Below are 23,916 nucleotides of genomic sequence, written 5' to 3' on the forward strand. Positions count from 1 at the left end.
AATATAGAATTCCACGATCACAGTTGTTCAGAGCACAGCTATATCTTAAATTTCTTTCCAGATATTAACAACTTGCTGTATAAAATTTCCGCTTAAATTCCTTTGAGTGCCCAGTGTTGTCTTAGCTTAAGTTTTTGGGTCTCCTTCCTCATTCTTATTTGACATGAGTACAAATAAGAATGGCCATATTGGTTCAGATCAGTGGCCCATCTAGACCAGTATCCTGTCTTCTGACAGTGGCTAGTGCCAGATGCCTCAGAGGGAATGAACAGAACAGGGCAATTTATCTAGTGATCCATCCCTGCTGTCCAGGCCCAGCTTCTAGCAGTCACAGGTTTAGGGACACCTAGAGCATGGGGTTGAATCCCTGATCATCTTGGCTAATAGCCATTGATGGGCCTGTCCTCCATGAATTTATTTAACTTTTTTTTTTAATTCAGTTACACATTTGGCCTTCACAATATCCTCTGGCAATGAGTTCCATAGGTTGACTGTGTGTTTATGTGAAGCAGTACTTTCTTACTTTTGTTTTAAACCTGCTGCCTATTAATTTCATTGGGTGACCCCTAGTTCTTGTGTTGTTTGAAGGGATAAATAATATTCCTTATTCACTTCCTCTATATCATTCATGATTTTATAGACCTCTGTTATATTCCCCACTCAATCATCTCTTTTCCAAGTCTTTTTTTAATCTCCCCTCATATGGAAGCTGTTCCATACCCCTAATCATTTTTGTTGCCCATCTCTACTTTTTCCAATTCAAATCTATCTTTATTGAGATGGGCAACCAGGACTGCATCAAGGTGTGGGCGTACCATGTATTATATAGTGGCATTATGATATTTTCTTTCTTATTATCTATTTCTTTCCTAATGGTTCCTAAGATTGTTAGCTTTTTTGATGTCTGCTGCACATTGAGCAGATGTTTTCAGAGAACTATTCACGATGATTCCAAGATCTTTCTTGAGTGGTAACAGCTAATTTATACCCCATCATTTTGTATGTATAGTTGGGATTATGTTTTCCAATGTGCATTGCTTTGAATTTATCAACATTGAATTTCATCTGCCATTTTGTTGTCCAGTCACCCAGTTTAGTGAGATCCCTTTGTAACTCCTCACAGTCAGCTTTGGACTTAACTAACTTGAGTAATGTTGCATCATCTGCAAACTTTGCCACCTCACTGTTTACCCCTTTTTCCAGATAACGTATGAATATGTTGAACAGCACTAGTACCAATACAGGTCCTTGGGGTTGTGGAAGCAGAGAAAGAACTGACAAAAAGGAACTGCAATGCATGACAGTTAGTTAGCAAAAGTCAGGCTAACTATAACCCTGATAACGCGAGATTTGTAGAAGCGAGGATTGTGTGAGGCGGGTGAAAAAGAACTGTGTGAGAAGTTATTGTGACCTTGTATAGATAAGGTATAGAAAATATTGTATGTTGGCAAGAGTCAAAACAAGTAAGGAATTAAGATATCAAGATGGCCTATGTATAATAAAATGCAGCTGTCCCTCATTATTTCTGTAATGAAAGGTATAAATGCTTGCTGTAATTAGTTACCAGGGGGAGACCTGCTTAGCTCTCTCCCTCTGCACAATTGTGAGAGTTAATAAAGCATCTGACTTGCTGTACCCAAACAAAAAGTGAAAACTCAGTTTTTCTCCGACAATTTGGGGGCTCGTCCGGGATGGCAACGCCCGTTCCCCTTCGAACCCCATGGCGCCACAATAGAGGTAGGAGACCTTTTGAAATCTCTATTGGGGTGTCGGAGGAGGACTGTCCGTGGGGCCGTCTGTCCCTGTTGGGCTCACGCCATCCGAACTTATTGACTGTGCAGCAAGGTCAGATGCTGAACGGCGTAGGGGAATTGTTTGCCGCCCCCTGTATGCATATGCGAGGTGCATAGGATTGCACCTGTGTTAAGGGGTTGTTACTGCCTCAGCAGGAGGGGTTTTTACCGCCTCATAGTCCGGACAGAGGGGTTGTTTACCGCCTCAAGAGGGGTTTTTACCGCCTCGAGTGATGCATCGAGGTACTTGGGAATAGTACCTGAGGTACTTGGAAATAGTACCTGGAGTAAGGCCTCGGTGTGTGTGTGAAATGTGTGTGTGTACACCAGTGTGAATTAAGTGTTACCGGAAGACGCCCAGAGTACTCTGCAAAGTCTTTTGGCTCGTGACCAGAACTACTCTAACGCAAGCCCGGTAACTAGAGGATCTTTTAGGAGATCCAATCCACGGTTTTTCTCCGACAGGGTCCATGCTATTTACCTCTCTCCGCTGTGAAAACTGACCATTTATTCCTACCCTTTGTTTCCTATCTTTTAACCAGTTGCTGATCCATGGGAGGACCTTCCCCCTTATCCCAGGATTCCTTACTGTTTTTTAAGACCCTTTGGTAAGGGACCTTGTCAAAGGCTTTTTAAAAGTCAAAGTACATTGTATCAAGTGGGTCATCCTTGTCTGCATGTTTGTTGATGCCCTGAAAGAATTCTAATAGACTGGTGAGATGCGATTTCCTTTTACAAAAGTCATGTTGACTCTTCCCCAACATGTGTGATAATCCTGGGTTTTTTTCTGTAGTGCCAACCAGGTTGCCTGGTACTGAAGTTAGGCTAATTGGCCTGTAATTGCCAGGATCACCTCTGAAGTCTTTTTAAAAAATCATCATACATTAGCTATCTGCCAGTCGTCTGGCACAGAGGCTGATTTAAGCAATAGATTACATATCACAGTTAGTATTTCTGCAATTTCATATTTGAGTTCCTTCAGAACTCTTGGGTGAATACAATCTGGTCCTGGTGACTTATTACAGTTTAATTCATCAATTTGTTCCAAAACCTCAATCTGGGACAGTTCTTCAGATTTGTCACCTAAAAAGAATGGGTTAGGTGTGGGAATCTCCTGTGCATCCTCTGCAGTGAAGACCAATGCAAAAAAATAATTTGGCTTCTCCACAATGGCCTTGTCTTTCTTGAGTGCTCCTTTAGCATCTTCATCCAGTTGCCCCACTGATTGTTTGGCAGGCTTCATGCTTCTCATATATACTATTTCTCCTTCCCCTATTTTTGCTGTTTGTTTGTGTCTTTTTTTAGTTGCTCTTCAATTTTTGGGGGGCCTGCCTAATTAAACTTTTACACTTGATTTGCCAGAGTTTGTTCCTTTCTATTTTTCTGACTAGGATTTGACTTTGTTTTTAAAGAATGTCTTTTTTTGTCTCTAACTGCTTCTTTTACTCTATTTAGCCCTGGTGACATTTTTTTAGTCCTCGTACTGGTTTTTGTTTTTTAATTTGGGGGTATATTATACAGTTTGAGTCTCTATTATGGTTTTTTTTTTTAAATTTCCATGCTGTATTGCAGGCATTTCACTCTGGTGACTGTTCCATTTAACTACACTCCTCATTTTTGTGTAGTTAAATGCTACTGTGGTGGGTTTCTTTGGCATTTTCCCTTTTACGAGGCTGTTAAATTTAATTCCATTATGGTTGCTATTACTGAATGGTTCAGCTATATTCACCTCTTGGACCTGATCCTGTGCTCCACTTACGACTAAATCAAGAATTGCCTTTCTCCAAGAAGCAGTCATTAATGGGGTCTAGAAATTTTATGTCTGCATCCTGTCCTGAGGTGACATGTTCCCAGGCAACATGGGGATAGTTGAGATCCCCATTATTACTGGGTTTTCTGTTTTTGTAGCCTCTCTTTTCTTCCTGAACATTTTACAGTCACTATCACCATCCTGGTCAGGTTGTCAGGAGTATATTCCTACTGTTATACTCCTATTATTCAAGCATGGACTTATCCATAGAGATTCTGTGGTACTGTTTGAATAGCCTGGTAGCATTGGTCTTATTCCAACTCAACTATGCTGATCCACCTAATCTCGTCTCTTCTTTTTTTTAAAAATACAGACCTGGGGGTCTTGTCTTATCTCAAAGCCCACAGGATTTACGTGTGCAATTTTCCGCTTGCTACAATTCCCTCTTCCTACTCTGACTATGATGCTTTCCTGGTTTCCAGAGATTTTAAAGGTATCTGTTAAATGTTCCCTTATTTCCTTTGCTGCTTCCTTTGGAATTCTAAGAGAGAGTCTCTGTTTCTAAAGTTTGATCATTCTTAAACCATTTTTGAATGTCCTGATGTGATCCTGGCTTGTTTCTTTTACTATTTCTTCTTCCCCTAGAAAATGATCTTGGAGTTTTTTGTATCAGTTCTCCCTAGCTTCCTTTTGTGAGCTGAGTATATCATTTAATGTATTATTAACAGCAACCTTTTTTGTCAATACATTTTTTTCAGTCTCTAAAACTATTGTGAGAGATTTTTAATTTCCTTGCAGAGCCTCCAGTCTGCTACTATTATTGCATTTGTTTCTCAACACAGACTAAAATATATGCTTCTTACCAATGTTAGCCATGAGGTTGGTCAAGTTTGCAGTTATATTACCAGCCTTAACATTGGCAGGAATACAACTGAATCCAGTCTAAACCCCATACCTAAGATATGTCCATTTCTCCTTCCTTCGTTGTGACTACCCATAAAGCTAGATCGCGCATTTTCCTTGCATATAAGTCCAGGTCAGAAGTCAATGGGAGTTTTGCATGTGCAAGAATTGTAATATCAAATATGTTTTTAATCCATTAATTTTAAATTCTTCTGAATACTGAGGAGTGTGTCAAGTTAACTCTAAAGAGCCACCAGCCTTGTCTTCAAGATGTTCTTAATCACTACTGTATATTCATGTCCTCTGTTCAAAACAATAAGCACCAACTCTGGTGTTTGGAGGATTTCCTCTAGATATAGTTTTATGTTTCAGTCACAAATAACACGGTCTAAATAGTCCATTGCAAGCTATTGCAAAGAAAAGCTGACAGGTTAGGAAGAGACACCACAATTGTGTAACGACCAGTCAACAAGCCCACATTCTCCCTACTTATCAGCTGGATGCACTTCAGTTTGAGATTGGTTTACACATGAGAATACATGTTCACAACTTGGTCAAAGATTTCTTCTTTCTTAAAAGCTCATGGCATATAGTTTTGCCTTTAATTACATGTTTGCAGTTCCTGTTGATTTTAATGCGGGGAAGTGGGGGTTGTATGCACAACCAAGCACACAATTTAGCTCCAGATTTACATGTTTGTATAACACCTAGTACAATAGGACCCTGACTGGAACCTTTAGATCCTACTAAAATATACTTAAATAGTAATAATTAAACTTTTGAAGTCCAGAGAAACATGAAATGGAAGAAAATATTAATCAAGCAGGATGTAAAACAGTGGCTCAGATTCTCTGGTCCAGCTGAGCTATGTTCTGTGCAGCACCAGAGGTAAGAGAAGGTAGCTTTAAGTCACAGTTCCTCTTCCCTTATCAGCACTCTTCCCTTATCAGGACTGGCAACTTAGAGCAGTCGTAAACTTGTTCTAAGTTTGTGCCCAGCTTCTTTGGCCCCGAAGAGTCATTCCAGCAGTCGGGTCATCAAGGTCGTCATGCTGCCTTTACAGGGCCCATAGTGGGCCAAGCATCTGGCCCAATAACTTTCTACTCTTCACTTCAACCTATAAAATGTAAACTGGAATCCTAAATAGTATGTCTTAGACATTTGCGTCCACTGGAATTTCACTCAGTTTTCTTGAAGATGAAACTTAAGGCAACATAAATTTAAGGCAATATAAATTCTGCTCTGTTTAATCTGGCCCAGATTTTCAAAAGTACTCAGCATTTCCCATTTTTCTCAATGAGCTCTCTTGAAAATCTGGCCATCAAAGTACTGTAGCTCCAGTTTCCCTCAAATGATTATTTAGTCAGTGTACTATATACGTACAGCAGATATATTTTTTAAGTGCCACAGACATGATTTGATTACTAAGTTTTCTATCAGCATTTTCATGGTACTGTTAATTCGATTTGGGGTTGTGTTTTGTTTTTTTTTTAAGGGCAGGGATTGTTGCATTTTTTAAAAGACATTTGTAACGAGGCAGTACAATTTTTGCTCTTGCTTTGGCACCTTTTGTATTTAAAAAAATGGCTGCATACTTTTTTGATCTTGTAAAAGAAATGCATTCTTGCACAGACGTCTTGAAAGGACTGTTCAAAAATGTGAAGTTTTAAATCATTTGGGAGGTTCTAGCACTTTAATATTTAGCAAGCACGTTTACTGTATATATGAGACCTACTTTAATATGAAACAATGTAGAACATTGAAAAGAGTCTCAAAGAACTGGGAGAACCTTAATCTCAAACTAAGAAAGAGCTAAATATATTCTAAGAGTATGGGCTTGCTAGGGTGACCAGATAGCAAGGCACAATCGGGACTGGGTGTGGGGGGTAATAGGTGCCTATATAAGACAAAGTCCTGACTACGGGACTGTCCCTATAAAATCGGGACATCTGGTCACCCTAGGGCTTGTCTACACAGTGGTGCACTACAGGGATGTGAGTTCTAAAAAGCACTAATATGGTCTGTGTCGACCCGTCTGGTGCACTGGGTTAAAGCACACTAGGGAACATTTTGTGCACACCAGCAGGATGTTCATGGACAAATTAACACACAACACACTAGTTCACTTTAGAAATTACACTCCCCTAGTGCACATTACTCCATTGTGTAGACAAGCCCGATATTATAGAAACAGTTAATACTATTTACCAGATCAAAATGCATTTTCTGACTGTCAGACATAGCTGACATTTTCAGTATTAGTGTGCTTGCCAAAATACCCATTGACCTAACAGATCATAGAAGTATCATCATAATAGCTTAGAACTGCTCCAGGCTCTGGGGTAGATAAAATGCTTACCTAGATACAAGTAAATACTGCATGCATCTGTTATTCAGAGCCATTACAACCTCGCAAATAAAAATACTGTACATACTTTATCATTATCTGAAATCCCACATTGTCTTTGTCTCCTCCTGCCTTGCTATATCAACTCCCTTCTCCACAGTCCTAGCTCTCTCCATACTTCAGGATTTGTGGAATGCTGCAGCCTTCCTTTTTTCACATGTGCTAAGAAGTATGGCCACCTCTCCTTCATCTTCAAACTGGCAGCCCAACCATTTCAAGATCTAGCTCAAGGTGTACCCTCCTTTATTTCAAAATTCTTCATGGACGCAGTTGCCCCATGCTACCTCAAAACCTTGTCTTTCTCGGCTTCTCTCGGGATTCCCTCTGCCCATCTAGCACTCGTGTCATCTCCATCCCGACACAATAATTCACCACTTTTGGTGTGAGAGCCTAGAATGCTTTTCTCCACTTGACAGACTCTCAAATCTCAGTCAAAAACATCTCTCTTTTTTCCTGCCTATACCTCCCAAATAAGAAGTTTATCTCATACTTTACTATTGATCTTTGTAAAATATTTTTGATATACTTTGTGTCAAAGCTGCTATACAAAATAAACACATGGGGCCTGATTTTCATTGCTTTATACTCATTTTATACTAGCGTTGCTCTATGGAGCAAAAATTCTCCACAGGGGCCCAGAGTTTTCTCTTTCTTTTGACATGCACCTGAGAGAGGAGATAGGAGCAATATAAAGCCGCATTCTGAAATGGGCATTCAGAGAATCATGTTAGCAGGATGATACTAGAACAATGTTGACTTAATGCCCTTCATGTCCCTCTGTAGTAGCATTATCAATATTACACTGTTGCAGTTGTGTGGCATACTGTAACAACCCAGGGGTTTCCTGTTATCAGATTGCAAATCTAATTGTCAGGAGAATGAGAGGCCATGAGAATTACTACCCCTTCACTGAAAATTGTATTCTGTTCATAGTTCTTTTCCCTTGGCCACTCCATCACTTTTACACTGTGACCTTGCAAAATCTCTGGTTTGAGTTGGAGATGCAGGAATCAGAAAATGAAATCCTCCTAGTTCTTGTGGAATTTAGTTGAAAAATGCAGAATTACTCCCAGGAGGCAGAAGAATCCATGCATGCCTAAAATATGCCTACACTAAAAAAAAGTAGGAAACTAACTTCCAAATTCAAGTAAAAATCTTTAAGTCTGAGCTATTTTAGTTAAAATGGTAACAGTCATTTAACTTTTCACCACAGTAGAACTCAAGGTATCCAGAAATATATTTCTGTTGTAAACTGATAACTGCATGAACACCTCTGTAAAAATACAAAAAAGGAATTTGCTCAGTGAGGGGTTGATCCTGCAAAGACTCATGCGCATACTTAATTTATACACTGTGGGAGTGACCCAAAGCCCATTGAAGTCAATGAGCATCTTTCCATTGACTTCACTGGGCTTTGAATGGGGGCCTGGGAAAGTCATATTGAGTGGGACTGCTCACAGTGCATAGAGTCAAGTGTGTGCAAAAGTCTTTACAGGATCAAGGCCTTAGTTGGGAGTCCTTTATTGCACATGTGACCAGGGAGGGAAAACTGCAATACTGTAGGTAGCCTGTTTCGTAAAGTTGATTGGAAAAATTTAATAGTAAGGGCATATATTTTCTTGCTGGTGCACACAAGTAATTATCATTAGCACTGGAGTTGTGTGTTTTGAGAGATAAACCAATGATATAAACAATAAAACAATCCAAGACAATATGAACAGCATATGCTGTGCTCGCATATATTGCAGTCTGTATTGCATTCTTTGTAGTCTAATTGTATTGTTTTTTTGAAGAAACTTGTACAGTATAGAGATCATTCTAGAGTAACTCTGAAAAACTGTATTACCATATAAAGTGGTCATCAGTACGAGAGAGAATTTCTCACAAATATTCCAAGATACTAAATTTGAATAACTTGCCTCATTTTTATCTTGACAAAATGGTTTTACCTTTTGAACCTGGTATTTGTTTATTCCATCTTCGTGCTACTGTCTTTCTGAGTTTTGATAAACTTCCAGCACGAAGAGTGAGAAATTAATGTAGTCTACTTCATCTGCTCCCTGAGGTCATAAGTGAATGAACAATAAAATTTCTAGACTGAAATGAATTTCATTGAAAAGGGACGTGGTTAGCCTGTTGCAAGTTATTATTTCTAGTGTCTGCCTCAGTATGATAATATATAATTCCATGAATTTTGCGCATGTGGTGAGGATGGAGGAGTGAACAGACATAAAATATTAATACTATATAACAGTAGTTAATGTAGACATAGTAAAAGTTATTGGAGGAAGTGAATAGGAAAAGGAGGCAGAGAACTCAATTTTATGCTCTTAATTCATTTGTGCAAATTTGTTATTCAACGTTTACTTGGCCTGGGGGAAAACTCACTCTATTGTAGTGAGGCAGCACAAATAGATTTGGGACTGTGTGCATGTGGGGCTGCCAGCAGAGTAGTTGTATGGTGACTGACTATGCACCCCTGGCATCACCACCACACTGACTCTGCATAAATGGGTATATGGGCAGGTCAAGAAAGGAACCACAGGATTTGTATTTGTGACAAGGCAGTGCTGCATCCCTCTGCTTTGTCCCCAGGATGGCAAGGGGGATAGGCCTTCACCATCACGCAACTCCCTTTGCACTTTAGCCCCCAAAGTCCAGTGCATGGTACCATTTCCTCCAAGTAAAATCCAGTTGCTTGGGCTTTGTGCAGGTGAAATTAATTTCACTGTCAAAGAAGTGGAGAATAGATGAACTTTTCTACAAGTTTTCTAGGTATGCAACAACTCTGTGGAAGGCCATAGTCTCTTAAGCCTTTCCTACCCTTATCAGGAAACGTATCCCTTGCTGACAACAGGTGTCATACTGATGTTTCTGAAGAGGTGCTGAAAATTGTTTGTCCTTGGCCACACTTGCAGCTAAGCTATGTTCAGCACTGGTTTAAGTGAACCCATTGCTAATACTCATCAGCAATGAATATTTTTCTAGTGTAATAAAGGCCTTAGTGCTACTTCCGTTATTTAGCTCTCATGTACACAATAACATACTAGGACTGGGCGAAATATCACTGATGAAGATTTACAGTGCAGACTTCAGCCATCTTTACCTTGAGTATAGCAATATGGCATATGGAGATTATGGATCTCAACATTGTTGTTGTTACTTATTCATGTTTTGTTTGTACTGGACACTTTCCACACATAAAGATGGTGTAGGCCCTACCTTGAAGAGTGTAGTCTCTAAAAGAAACAGAGGTATCTTGATCCAAACATTTTGTGTGTTTAAACCCTTGCTTTTTTTAAGCCATGTCTCACTTTCAGAATAGCTGTTTGTAAGTCAGCCCCTTATAAACAAGAACCTTGAGAATACATAAAATTGTGATCTGGAATTGTCTGTGATATAAACACATGGCCCAAAGTGTTGAACTGTGATCAAATTCTATCCTCTTCTTGGCTAGTAATTCAACAGTTGTAGTGTTAGGTGGAGAATTCTCTTGGAACACACTGCAGGTATTAAATGAGCTTCTAAATTGATTCAAGAGTTTGCACAAAGAAGGTGCATCTGGAAGAGGATTCGGTAGAAAGAGAGGCTTTTACAGTTGCTTAAAAGTGAATTTGAAGTTTACTGTTTTGAGGGATGAGGGTGGTAAGTTTAGCAAGGGACTCAGCAAGTTATAAGCTAGAAAGGTTTTCCCATTGAAACTGAAAGAAAGACTGATTTATGGTAAACTTGTCTTGCGAGTTCCATGTTCCAGTTCTTGGCTTTCCCTAGACATGTCATAGCATGCACTTCTTTCTAAACAGGACCACCGTCTGCAAACATCTCCCTGTGGGATTCCTTAGGCATCCTACATAAAAAATGTACTTTAGTTTATACCTTCTTTTAAAATAAAGCTTTATCTCCAAAAGCATCACCTAATTATTTTGCTAAAAACCTCCCTGTTCATTGTAATATTCATGAAACACAAAACAAAATCTGAATAAATGATAACCTGCTGGACCACTTACATTCACTGTTGTAAATGAAGTTCTAACTTTGTTTTTATCTCCAACAGACAAACAACAGAAAGGTGAATTTGCTATAGATGGATACGCCGTCAGAATGAATAATACCCTTCGGAAGGATGGAAAGAAAGATTGCTGTTTTGAAATCTCGGCTCCTGATAAACGCATTTATCAGGTTGGACTTCTTATGTCGTCTTGAAATTAAATTGATAAAACCGTTATGATTCCAGTTACGGAGACATTAACATTTCAGTAAAACAACTCTCCCTGACACGTTAGTGAAAAAAACGAACACTGGCTTGCTTACACTGTACATTCATATAATAGGAAATACATTTTAAAAAAATTCAGATTAAGTTCAAATGCTATCTTTTTTTGAACAAGAACAAGCAAATCTATTACTTTTATCTATTGGTCATTTAAGTGTTAGCATTATATCTATAATATCTATATATAATTGGTCTATGATTTTTTGGATGAATTATATAGTAAAAAAATGGAGTTATCAAAGAAGAAATATCTGAGTTAAATACATATTGTATTGCTTAGGGCTTTGGAAGGAACATCAAGGTAGAAGCACATATCAGCTATGCAATTCAAAGATCTATCAGCTAGGCAGCAATATGGAATGTAAGTTTAATAAGTTTTAAATATCTGAGATTGCAGTTGAAAGCCAGTTAATTAAGTTGTCAGGTAGTGTGTTGGAATCTGACAAGAACATTTTTAAGAAAACTGTATCCAGCAGTCTAAAGAAATTCATGGGTGTCTTCTAATTGTCAAGGGCAAATTTTGTTCATCAGTTCTGGCTTTGACATTGATGAAGAGAAGCAGCTTTTTTCTGCACAGCTGCCAGCTGCTGATCAGAGTTTCAAATCCATCATCCTCTGCTTCAATTACGTAAATTTGTCAAAATTAACTGTACATTATAAGAAGCATCCTTGCAAGAAAAGTACCAGAAGACATGAAGAGAATTACTAATGGTTCCTTGAAGAAGTGACAAGAATGCTACATTTCCTTCCATTACAAATGTGGTGGTGTTTGTATTTATATTACCATTATAACTATTATTAATATTATGCTTATTGTAGTTTACAGCAGCTACTCCCAAAGAAGCAGAGGAATGGCTACAAGAAATCAAATTTGTATTGCAAGGTAAGTCAATCAGTGAAACAATATTCTTTGTTTTTAATAATGTTTATTAATAATAGCTTTATCTACTAACTGATGTTCTATATGTGCATAATACAGTATAACCATTTTTAATCCAGGCTTCAGACAGCATGTGCTGATTCTCAGCTATATTGTGCTTCTTGCATTACTTTTTTTCTTTTCCAGGACTCTGTTTTTCCCAATATTTTATATATCTTAAAACTCTTTGTAGATAGATCTATCCCTATATCTCTTGGAGAATCTGATGACCATAAAGCACTTTAAATGGTATGTAGAAGAAGAGCACAATTTAACTTAAACCACTTTCATCTTCTTGGTATCTTAAAGATCTTTTCTGAGACCTGAAAACCAAAGTAGTTAATGTATTTTTCTTCTACAAGGACCCATATAAGTAATTCCATTGTTAGTAGCATTTGTTCTTAAGATTCAGTAAAATTCCCCGTAAAATAGTGTGCTGTATGCTGCACAAACATTCACTTTGGGTCTTCTTCTATTCTCATAAATGCTAATTTTCTAAACTGCTATTAAACAGACTTGGGATCTAATGTCATTCCTGAGGAGGAAGAATATGATGACGTTGGACAAGTTTCTCCTCCAGTCAGCACTGCACCAATAGATGATGACATTTATGAAGAACTTCCAGGTATTTCTGAGGTTTTATGTGACTAGAGAAATCTGATGTGTTTTGAGAGAAGCTCAGTTTCTGGTCTGGTAACTGTGAGGGAGTGACAGTGAGTGGCTAAAGTACTCAGATTAATATAGAAGCCCTTGTGTTTTGAATTGTACTGTTCTACTATAGTAATGAAAACAATATACTCCCTTTACCAAGTCTGAGCTAGGACACTTCCGTCTTGGTGAATCAGGACATCAAAATCAGACAAATAGTAAAAATAGTCTTGTGGGAATTTTGGCTCATTAGCATTGTCTCTGCTACATAATTTTTTAATTAAAAAATTGACTTGCCTTACAGCTTTTTCTGCCAACTTGCCCATCATTTTTTCTTCCTTCATTTTACCATTTGTATTAACTAGAGGTTCTCTATGCACTCCATATGCCATCCACTTCTGTCTAATATATGATCTCAATATCCCTTGCAACAGTGCAATGTGTTGGGTTGGAGTGGTTTGGTGATGATCTGTAAATAAAGGCACTGGGAAACTTGACTTTGTTTTTTCATATCATTCAGCATGAATCTGATAATACAGTGATTTCTTACTCTGGTTTTTCAGACATGGTCAAACGTTTACTCCTCTTGATAATCAAACGTAAATCTCAAAATTTTCTCTTGGCAATAGACCTTGGAGTTTATTACAGACAGTAAAATAGCAGGAAGACGTGTCTTTTATTCTTGTTTATGTTTTAGTAAGCTGTCTGAAAATGATATTCAATTGCTATGTGTAAAAATGACATTTTAAAATAAAAAATGCCAATACTCAGTCATTTGATATGCAATAATGCAAGATAGAATTCTGTTTCTTTTGCTGTTCAGAGAAAGCACTACTATCAACCAGTATCTTAGAGGAAAAAATAAATCGCATGTGACATAGACCTAACTTTCTATATTTGTTGCATGTTGAATATTTTATCCATTAGAAAAAATACAGTTGGGTGGCACTCTTTGGAAATTGTGCTCTTCTTATGAACTTAAGTGTTAACTGCATTTCAATGAACTATCAGAGCCGATAATTATGGAAGCTGATAAGAATGTTTATTGTACACTTGTGGAAGTGTAGAAGGACTTCTCTGTGTTTAGAAAGGCTCAAGAGATGATCTGCTGGGGTAGCTGAAAGGGCATAATTTTCCATATATGTGACCAGGAACTAAATTGCAGAGTTCATCACATGGATAGATCCTCTGTTTATTTGGAGTGTATCTGTGTGCACTGAATGCCCTGAAAAATGAAGAACTGACCTTCAATGGGTTTAAAGTCCAAAGTCACAAGGTCAAAAACATCAGTCTATTTGGGCCCGGGCCTGCCATGTGTTGGATGCCGCTTGCACTGTGCTTTGAGTATTCAGCACCTGGCAGGTTATGGTCCTGTACATTTGCTTACACCTTTTATACATTTATTTTCCCCCTAAATATGTAACTACTAAAGTAAACCTCACTATAGGATAACTTCATTTCACATCTTCATGGGGCCCTTTCAAGCAATAAGCAGAGCTGCAGTAGTAATGGTCATAGCTTGAATGAATTAAACTGGAAAGTATGTTGAGAGCCAGGCGTTATAAAATTTATGTTCATATTAATAAAAAATTTGTATTCAAAATATTGCTAACCTGCATCCTGATGGCCCTGGGAGTATTCAAAAATATTTTAACTTTCATATCATTTTTACATAGGTTTTTCCAACAATTTCTGTCTCCTACAATGTAGTAGACAAGACTAAAAAGCAGTAGAAAGCAGTAAAACTGAAAGGATGGGTTGGTCTTTTTGTTAGTGGCCTGGAATTTAGGATATGTGTGTTCAGTTTCCAACTCAACCATATACTTCCTCTCTGATCCTGGGCACTTTGTAAGCTCTTTAGGAACTGTCTCTACTATGTGCTTGAACAGTGCCCAGCACAATTGGAGCATGATTTCTGTTGTGGCTTCTAGGTATTACCCAACTACAAGAAATAAATGACAAAATCTGTCTGCACTAATTATGGAATAAGTTTAATGACTTAAGTGTGTTTCCCTCATAAATATTCTGTAGCATCAAAGTTATACTGTGCTGTGTGAGGCTTTTTCACATCAGGTCTTGTGACCCTGTCTCAGCTAGTTTGGGAATCATGAACAGGTAACCAGCTATCTATTTTTAATCCCTCATGTCACAGTCTTGTCAATTATATTGTATTTGGCCATCAAAAGTTGAAAGGTCGCATGTTCAATAGTCACTTTTACATTTGTTTATTGAATTTAATGTTATGAATTGAACAGTACATTTTTCTGAATACCATGAGTACAGGAGCTATTCAGCCACCTGAATATTGCCTATTTGGTTGTTGTATAGTTACTAAAACCAGAGCTAGGAGAACATAATTTATAGACTCATAGACTTTAAGGTCAGAAGGGACCATTATGATCTTCTAATCTGACCTCCTGCACAACACAGGCCACAGAATATCACCCACCCACTCCTGTAACAAACCCCTGACCTATGTCTGAGCTATTGAAGTCCTCAACTTGTGGTTTAAAGACGTCAAGGTGCAGAGAATCCTCCAGCAAGTAGCCCGTGCCCCATGCTGCAGAGGAAGGCGAAAACCCCCCAGGGCCTCTGCCAATCTGACCTGCAGGAAAATTCCTTCCCGACCCCAAATATGGTGATCAGCTAAACCCTGAGCATGTGGGCAAGACTCACTAGCCAGACACCCAGGAAAGAATTCTCTGTAGTAACTCAGATCCCACCCTATCTAGTGTCCCATCACAGGCCATTGGGCATATTTACCGCTAATAGTCAAAGATCAATTAATTGCCAAAATTAGGCTATCCCATCATACCATCCCTTCCATAAATTTATCAAGCTTAGTCTTGAAGCCAGATATGTCTTTTGCCTCCACTGCTCCCCTTGGAAGGCTATTCCAGAACTTCACTCCTCTGATGGTTAGAAACCTTCGTCTAATTTTCTGATGGACAGTTTATATCCATTTGTTCTTGTGTCCGCATTGGTACTGAGCTTAAATAATGCCTCTCCCTCCCTGGTATTTATTCCTCTGAGATATTTATCATAACAATCATATCTTCCCTCAGCCTTCTTTTGATGATTTAACAATCACATCTCCCCTCAGCCTTCTTTTGGTTAGGCTAAACAAGCCAAGCTCTTTGAGTCTCCTTTCATAAGACAGGTTTTCCATTCCTCAGATCATCCTAGTAGCCCTTCTCTGTACCTGTTCCAGTTTGAATTAATCCTTCTTAAAGATGGGAGACCAGAACTGCACACAATATTCCAGATAAGGTCTCACCAGTGCCTTGTATAACGGTACTAACACCTCCTTATCTCTACTGGAAATACCTCGCCTGATGCATCCCAAGACCGCATTCGCTTTTTTCACAGCCATATCACATTGAGGGCTCATCGTCATCCTGTGATCAACCAATACTCCGAGGTCCTTCTCCTCCTCTGTTACTTCCAAGTGATGCGTCCCCAGTTTATAACAAAAATTCTTGTTATTAATCCCTAAATGCATGACCTTGCACTTTTCACTATTAAATTTCATCCTATTACTATTACTCCAGTTTACTAGGTCATCCAGATCTCCCTGTAGGATATCCCGGTCCCTCTCTGTATTGGCAATACCTCCCAGCTTCGTGTCATCCGCAAACTTTATTAGCACATTCCCACTTTTTGTGCCAAGGTCAGTAATAAAAAGATTAAATAAGATTGGTCCCAAAACTGATCCCTGAGGAACTCCACTAGTAACCTCCTTCCAGCCTGACAGTTCACCTTTCAGTATGAACCATTGTAGTCTCCCCTTTAACCAGTTCCTTATCCACCTTTCAATTTTCATATCAATCCCCATCTTTTCCAATTTAGCTAATAATTCCCCATGTGGAACTGTATCAAATGCCTTACTGAAATCGAGGTCAATTAGATCCACTGCGTTTCCTTTATCTAAAAAAATCTGTTACCTTCTCAAAGAAGGAGATCAGGTTGGTTTGGCACGATCTACCTTTTGAAAAACCATGTTGTATTTTGTCCCAATTACCATTGACCCAATGTCCTTAACTACCTTCTCCTTCAAAATTTTTTCCAAGACCTCGCATACTACAGATGTCAAACTAACAGACCTATAGTTACCTGGATCACTTTTTTCCCCTTTCTTAAAAATAGGAACTATGTTAGCAATTCTCCAGTCATACGATACAATCCCTGAGTTTACAGATTCATTAAAAATTCTTGCTAATGGGCTTGCAATTTCATGTGCCAGTTCCTTTAATATTCTTGGATGAAGATTATCTGGGCCCCCCGATTTAGTCCCATTAAACTGTTCGAGTTTGGCTTCTACCTCGGATGTGGTAATATCTACCTCCATATCCTCATTCCCATTTGTCATCCTACCATTATCCCTAAGCTCCTCATTAGCCTCATTAAAGACTGAGGCAAAGTATTTGTTTAGCTATTAGGCCATGTCTAAATTATCCTTTACCTCCACTCCATCCTCAGTGTTTAGCGGTCCCACTTCTTCTTTCTTTGTTTTCTTCTTATTTATGTGGCTATAGAACCTTTTGCTGTTGATTTTAATTCCCTTTGCAAGGTCCAACTGTACATGGCTTTTGGCCTTTCTCACTTTATCCCTACATGTTCTGACCTCAATAAGGTAGCTTTTCTTGCTGATCCCTCCCATCTTCCACTCCTTGTAGGCTTTCTGCTTTTTCTTAATCACCTCTCTGAGATGGTCCTGTGGCACCTTTAAGACTAACAGAAGTATTGGAGCATAAGCTTTCGTGGGTGAATGCCCACTTCATCAGACTTGCGTCTGATGAAGTGGGCATTCACCCACGAAAGCTTATGCTCCAATACTTCTGTTAGTCTTAAAGGTGCCACAGGACCATCTGTTGCTTTTTACAGATTCAGACTAACACGGCTACCCCTCTGATCTCTGAGATGCTTGCTCATCCAGCTTGGTCTACAACTCCTGCCTATGAGTTTTTTCCCCTCTCTTTGTGCTCCTTTAGCTCTGCCTCATTTGGCCCTCCCTGGCTGGGAGTTCTGAGTTCCAACTAGCTATCTGGGCACTTCCCCTTCTGCCTTCTAGACTACATGAAGATGCTCAGTACAAGAAATGGGGAGTAAAGATGAAACTTCTCCTGGAACTTGCTTGGATGCTCAGGTTAAAACACCATGACCGCCGCCGCCGCCACCACCACCATCTGTCCTAATCATGGAGGCCAGAGAAGGAGTCCTTAACTTTTCATCTGACCTAAACAATAGAAAATAATGCTTTCTACACTTAACATCCTCCACCACTGAGCATGTCCTGGATTCTGCCTTTCCACCTACCCCCCAGGGCCTTGCAAGTGTTGATATTTCACTAGGACACACAGCTTATTGTGCCTTATTGCTTAATCAAGGAATGGCAATTCATATACCAAAGTTACTAATGAATTCTGGCATTTCTATGGCACTCAGAGGTTTTTGAAATGATGATTTAAACAGTTGGCGTGCAATTTTGACCAAAGCACATTGAGCCCTTTCATAATACAGTTCTTTTTTTTTTTTCAGTAGGGAACTTGAGTGAAGGCTGTATTTAAAGCTGCCTCCTTGTCTGAAGAGGATATTATGGGAATATTAGTATAGTTTTGAAACTTGGGAATTCAGCACTTGAGAAAACTGCTGAATAGTTGAGCTGAATAGTTCAAACCAGTAACTAGAATGGTAACAGTCTATTAGCCCATTGAAGACTTGGTTTTCAATGGAATTCAATTTCTGCTAATGTCTGCTGGCAGGTGGTGTGGGCTGGTTGGGAGGGATACAAAAGAGGAAAACTAATCTCTTGATCTATTAACCCATTTTCTTCTTACTTTACTATCATATACAAATTCATATTTACCACAGAGGCATCATTTTTCTGGTTCACTTTAATAAGAGTATGTTTAATAGATACTGTGATTATTCAGGTAGAGTCAAGATCATTGCTGCAGGTAGAGTCAAGATCATTTTCCTGCAGGATTCTGCAGGAAAAGACAACTTTTGCTGCTTTCAGCAAGCTAAGGTAGGCTAGTTTGCCTAGAGAGAACAACTAAAGGAAAACTCAGTTTAAAAAAAACAAAAGTTGACACTGAAATTCTTTGCTGAAGTTAAGTAATTAATAGCCTGATAAATTAATCAATTCTCTATATTTTTGACATGACAAATATGTATTGTAGCCTACAACTGACAGTGCAAACCACTATTTTTTTTTAACTTCATTCTTAAAGTTAAAAAAAAAATAGTGAACAGAGTTTGAGCATAGAAGTTTCTGGTTATCAGGGAATAACATACAGATTATCGAGGGTGCAAAGTTTGGTTTAAGATCAGGTGGCATAAGGAATACATAATCTGCAATATCCCCGATTGGGGGTAAAAGGTTGATGGGTCAAAGTACAGACATTGAGATATGAGGGTATGAAGTTCATAGAGTGGTTGTGTTCGGGTGTGAAGTATAATGAGTGGATATGATGATGAGGATGGATTGACCCTCATTTGGTGAGATTTAATGTTGGGAGTTTATGGTTCCAGTTCATATGATCCAACGGAGAAGGTCACTTGGTCCCTTTCTCGTAGTGGGAGAACGATGTCACTCTGGCTCACGCCTCCTGGTACTGTTGGTGGCCGGTGATGTGCTCGATGTAGATGTCCCTGGACCATCGGATGGCGTCTGAGACCATGAGGCGCCGCATGAGACGTGTGTAGCGTCGACGGATCCCGCAGGTCCGCAGCACACGCTCGTTGCAGGGGTCCCAGGTGCCCAGGGCTCCGACAATGAGGGCGTCCATCTGCACCTCATAGCCCTTCGCTCTCAGGGTGTCAGCCAGGGGGGCATACTTTTCCAGCTTACAAGCTCGGGCTTCGCAAAATGCCGGAATCCTGTTCTCAAAGGAGACCATGACGTCGACGAGGATGATCTTTTTCTGGGCCTCGTCAGTGACGACCACGTCAGGTCGTAGCTGGCTGTCGGTACCAGGGATGGTGCAGTTCATGGAGATGTCCCCCAGGCGTGGCGCGATGGCTTTCACCAGGCGGTTCTGGATGGCGTTGTGGTGCAGCTGCCAGGCTCTGGAGTGGGGTTTGCAGCTGCACAGGATGTGGGGCAGGGTCTCGTTGGAGTAGCCGCACTTCCTGCAACGCTTGTCTCAGTTCCCGTAGCGGACAGCTCCGTTGAACAGGATGCAGTTGAGCCGGGCACGGTGGATGAACCGCCAGTTGGCGAAATGGGTGAAGCCGCCCCCGGCGAGGAAGTGGTTGCAGGCGTCCCGCTTGCTGGTCAACTCAAAGGCTTTACCCTGGTCCGGTTTACGCTTCAGGGTTTCCACGTACAGCGAGCAGATGGCAGCCTTCAGAGTCCTCTCCAGCAAGCCCCTGGCCGTCGGGGTGACGATGGTGTTGTCGTCGGACCTGATCTGCGGCACCCGGACTGCCAACTCCTGGTGCTCCTCGCACCACTCCCAGCGGCAGCCGATGCGCTTCCCCAGGCGACGCGTGGCGTTGCGAGTGCGGGACCACAGTGAAGCGATGTCGCGCCCGTCCCGTCCGAATTCCCCATCCAGGGAGCTGCTCAGGAAGGTGGCGATGTCTTGGTTCGAGGGGGCTCTGCCGATCCGCTTCTCTGTTGCATCACGCAGGGCGTTCGCCGCAATGTTCCTCACCGTGGCGTCGGGACATGTCAGCAGGCGGAAGGCGTGGTTGATCACCGCAACATCGCACAGGTCACCCATGTGGGGAACGTTGGCGCTGCCGTGCCTGTGGGTGATGTAGACCAGCTAGTTGCTGGCTCTCTGGGGAAGGAACAGCCACTTCTTCACCAGCTTCCGGATTATCTTGTCTGCCTTGTTGAGGGGCACCTTCGCCACAGCGGATCCCCTTAGGGTGAACGAGATGCGTGGAATCAGGAAGGTGTTCAGGGCGTTTATCTTCTGCCACAGTGCCAGCAGGGAGGCATCAATCTTGGTGGCGTCCTGCAAGATCTCCTGGATGGTGTCCTCAGGTGTCTGCCGGATACGGAACCCTGTTGGTGTGCCCAGGTGCTGGTATGCCTGCCCCTCTGCCAGGGGGATGACGGGCTCACCCTGGATCTGGAACCCCGTTGTCTGCACCGAGTCCCTTTTGCTGCCGTCAATGTGCAGAGTTGCGCACTTCTTTGCATTGAAGCGGAGCCCCATCCAGTCAGTAGCTCGGCTGGTGGCATCTAGCTGAAGTTAAGTAATTAATAGCCTGATAAATTAATCAATTCTCTATATTTTTGACATGACAAATATGTATTGTAGTCTACAACGGACAGTGCAAACCTGAAAAAAATAACTTTAAGAATGAATATTACATAGAGCAAACCTATGCATCCTATCATACCAGGACATCCAAGATCTTTGGATCAATGGAATTCTAAATGATGGGGGAAGAGTTGGATTATTTTAGGCAGGCCATATTTTCAGCTTCCCAACCTGGAGAGCAGTGAAGGAAATGTTTTCCAGTTCTAAAAGGGTTCTGCTAATCTAGCCCACCTTCTGGCATACGATCAAACTTTGATTAAACTGGAATTTTGTTATTAGGCTTTTTAAAAACGCTTTGTGTTTTTTTCCATGCTGCCTCCATGCATGGGACAACTCCAGATGAAGAACTGCCCAAAGTTTCCCCAACATAAGGAGAATCCCTAGATGGCATAAAGCTGGTATAGCTGGCTCTATGCCACTCATTCCAAACTTCCCACACCAAGCACAGGGGCTCTTTGTGAGCAGGCTGGAAGTCAGGGAGTGGGGGCAGAGCCGGAGTCTACTGTTTCAGTAGTCCTGAGCCAACAGCGCAGCCCCACAGAGAACTATTCTAGCATGTATAACTAAGAGCATGTCTTAAGCTGCTCTACGTTACTTTTGGGGTTGATTCGGTGCATGGCTGGGCCATGGATCAAGGCAATGGAAAGTTTGCCTTTCCACCTCACCTTCAATCTGAGACCTGTGCCAAGCTGTACTGGCCACAGCTTGGGTTCTGGCCAATAGTTCTGTTTTGTAGTGTAGGTGAGACTTTAACCATGTTTTGTAACCGAGGTAAAGCTTTGAGCAGGATAAGAAGTGTCTATAAGTTTTGTACAGCTCTGAGCATATTCCAGGCACTTAAAATACTTACTATTTGGTTGGGTTTTGCTCCTGCCTTAGATTGATTTAGGCAAATTGTTTATATGTAATTATGTCTTTAGTTATATTTTTGTTGACGTGCTTAGGTGCTTCATCTAACAAACACCTTAACAATGAAACTGTTGTTATTGCACCAGTGTTTGATACTTTGTATGAGTGTAAGCAATGTTGAACCTGTCCATTCCTTTTAGTCATTACTTGAAGCATGTGTGTGTTAATAAAAAGGTGATACTCTCACTTATCCTATCTAGGAAAGTAGCAAAGCTTGATACCTTCCTGCTGCAATCTTTTTTGGATGTAGAGCTGTTTTGGTCTCAAAAGTAAATGAGCTTTACTGATGCATTCCACGATCTGTCAGTACAGAGGAATCAAAAATTAAAACATGACCTGTGTTTTACCTACATTTGAGGAGAAGCATGTCGATGACTGTGTGTAAGGTAGATCTGTTGCTTCATGAACGAGGATGCCTCCCTTACAGTCGTTTTGTATTTCCTTTCTCTAAGCACTAATGCTTGAGGATTTCACAACAATAACAGTTAATCCTTCCCTCAGTTTTAAGTTTTCAAGGTAATGCACTAGGGATTACCTGTGTGTTCCCTGTTGATTTTGATGGGAGTTATGTGGCTAAAATCCTGCACACTGCTTTGAAAACATAGAGGTTAGTATCACGAAGTCCCAATCATGGACTGCAACAGGGCAATCAATTCCTAAGATTAGGAAGACAAAGTGATCTTGTCTTCGTACTGTTACAAGTGGATATGGGATTCTTCTTCACTTCTCGTGTTCACGTATTGTTTTCAGTGCTGATGCACTGTTAAACTGTTATTCTTTCCACCAGTGGCTGCATTTCAGCAATGGATGAAGTGGTTTCTGAATGTAAATAGTAAATCACTTTGTAAAATGTCTGGAATATTTGGAGGTGAAAAGAGCAAATGTAAGATTATTATCATTCTGGAGATTAAAAATGAAGGTGAGTTTTAGAAAAAGAGCTTCTAGGAAGTATTCTGAACAATTTCAGTTGATATATATGGCAGGTGTGCACAATGAAGTCTTTCTTGGGAAAACAGTGAGGACAGTTCACCATGTAAAAGCAGTCCTTTTAAAATGGATCTCAGTGACGAAATTAAGATGCTTATTACTTGTTTTGTAGCTATTACATTATTTTTGTGCATGGGAAATTTGCACCCTTTCTTGTCTAAAGAGTATATTAAATTTACCAAATTTTTCAAAATATTTTATTATGGTCACAAACAGTAAAATTAATATTATATTTATATGAGTAATAAGAAAAAGAGAAAAGTTTGGTCATATGGCTCAGAAGCATACAGAATATACAGAAGCAGTGAAAAGCAATTATAAATGGCATATTAACAGAAAATAGAGAAGATTTTTTGTTTGAAATGTATGAAAGTTTAGGAATCCATAATTTTCTAGAAACTACATAAATCTGGTGTCCAACGTGTCTGTGGTGTATATCAGAGGGCATGGCACAATGGATTTATCACGTGAATGAGCTTGAATCCAAAACATTGTCATGGTTTGGAGCTGAGAGAATCTCTCTGAATTTGTTGGTGACACTTTGTATTTTGGGGCAGTACTTTTCTGAGCTTTTTTTTATTTTACCCTCCCAGATGTGCTTCCTGAGGATATTTCCCAGCAACCGTTGAATGCTTGTGGGTATACAAGAGTCCTGTTTTAAGATGATTTTCGATTTAAAGCCCATGAATTCAGGAAGAAGTTAAGAGCCTTATGTCTGGGTCTTATCCTTTCTTCTTGGCAATCCCTTGGGCTAGATTTTTATCTATGTAAACTGTCATCTGAGGATGACTCCTTTTCTTTATCTTGGTGATAAGCAGTAGGCATTCATGGATCTTCTCTCTCCCTTCTTCTCATCTGGTTGAGAGGAGGGAGCGGACGCAGCAGCCAAAATCCTGGTGGGTCTTTTGGAGAGTGCACAGATTCTCTCCTGCTTCTTGCTAGGTGATGTGCTTCTCAGCAGTAGACCCTATGATCTATTGCAGGGGTCTCAAACTCAAATGACCACGAGGGCCACATGAGGACTAGTACATTGGCCGAGGGCCGC

General features: G+C 40.3%; 1 protein-coding gene across 2 annotated transcripts in view; it reads left to right on the forward strand.

Moving 5' to 3' along the window:
* The window catches only part of SKAP2 (src kinase associated phosphoprotein 2), a 152,453-nt gene that overhangs the window by 95,927 nt on the left and 32,610 nt on the right, over positions 1–23,916 (forward strand). For both annotated transcript variants that reach the window (XM_024223032.2, XM_029910997.1), the window contains 3 exons: positions 10,908–11,032; positions 11,946–12,009; positions 12,560–12,670. In XM_024223032.2, coding sequence (XP_024078800.2) covers positions 10,908–11,032; positions 11,946–12,009; positions 12,560–12,670 — 300 coding nt within the window. The remainder of the gene's footprint in view (positions 1–10,907; positions 11,033–11,945; positions 12,010–12,559; positions 12,671–23,916) is intronic.

This window comes from Terrapene carolina, unplaced genomic scaffold, assembly GCF_002925995.2.
Source record: "Terrapene carolina triunguis isolate 2854851 unplaced genomic scaffold, T_m_triunguis-2.0 Scaffold84, whole genome shotgun sequence".
NCBI lineage: Eukaryota > Metazoa > Chordata > Testudines > Emydidae > Terrapene > Terrapene triunguis.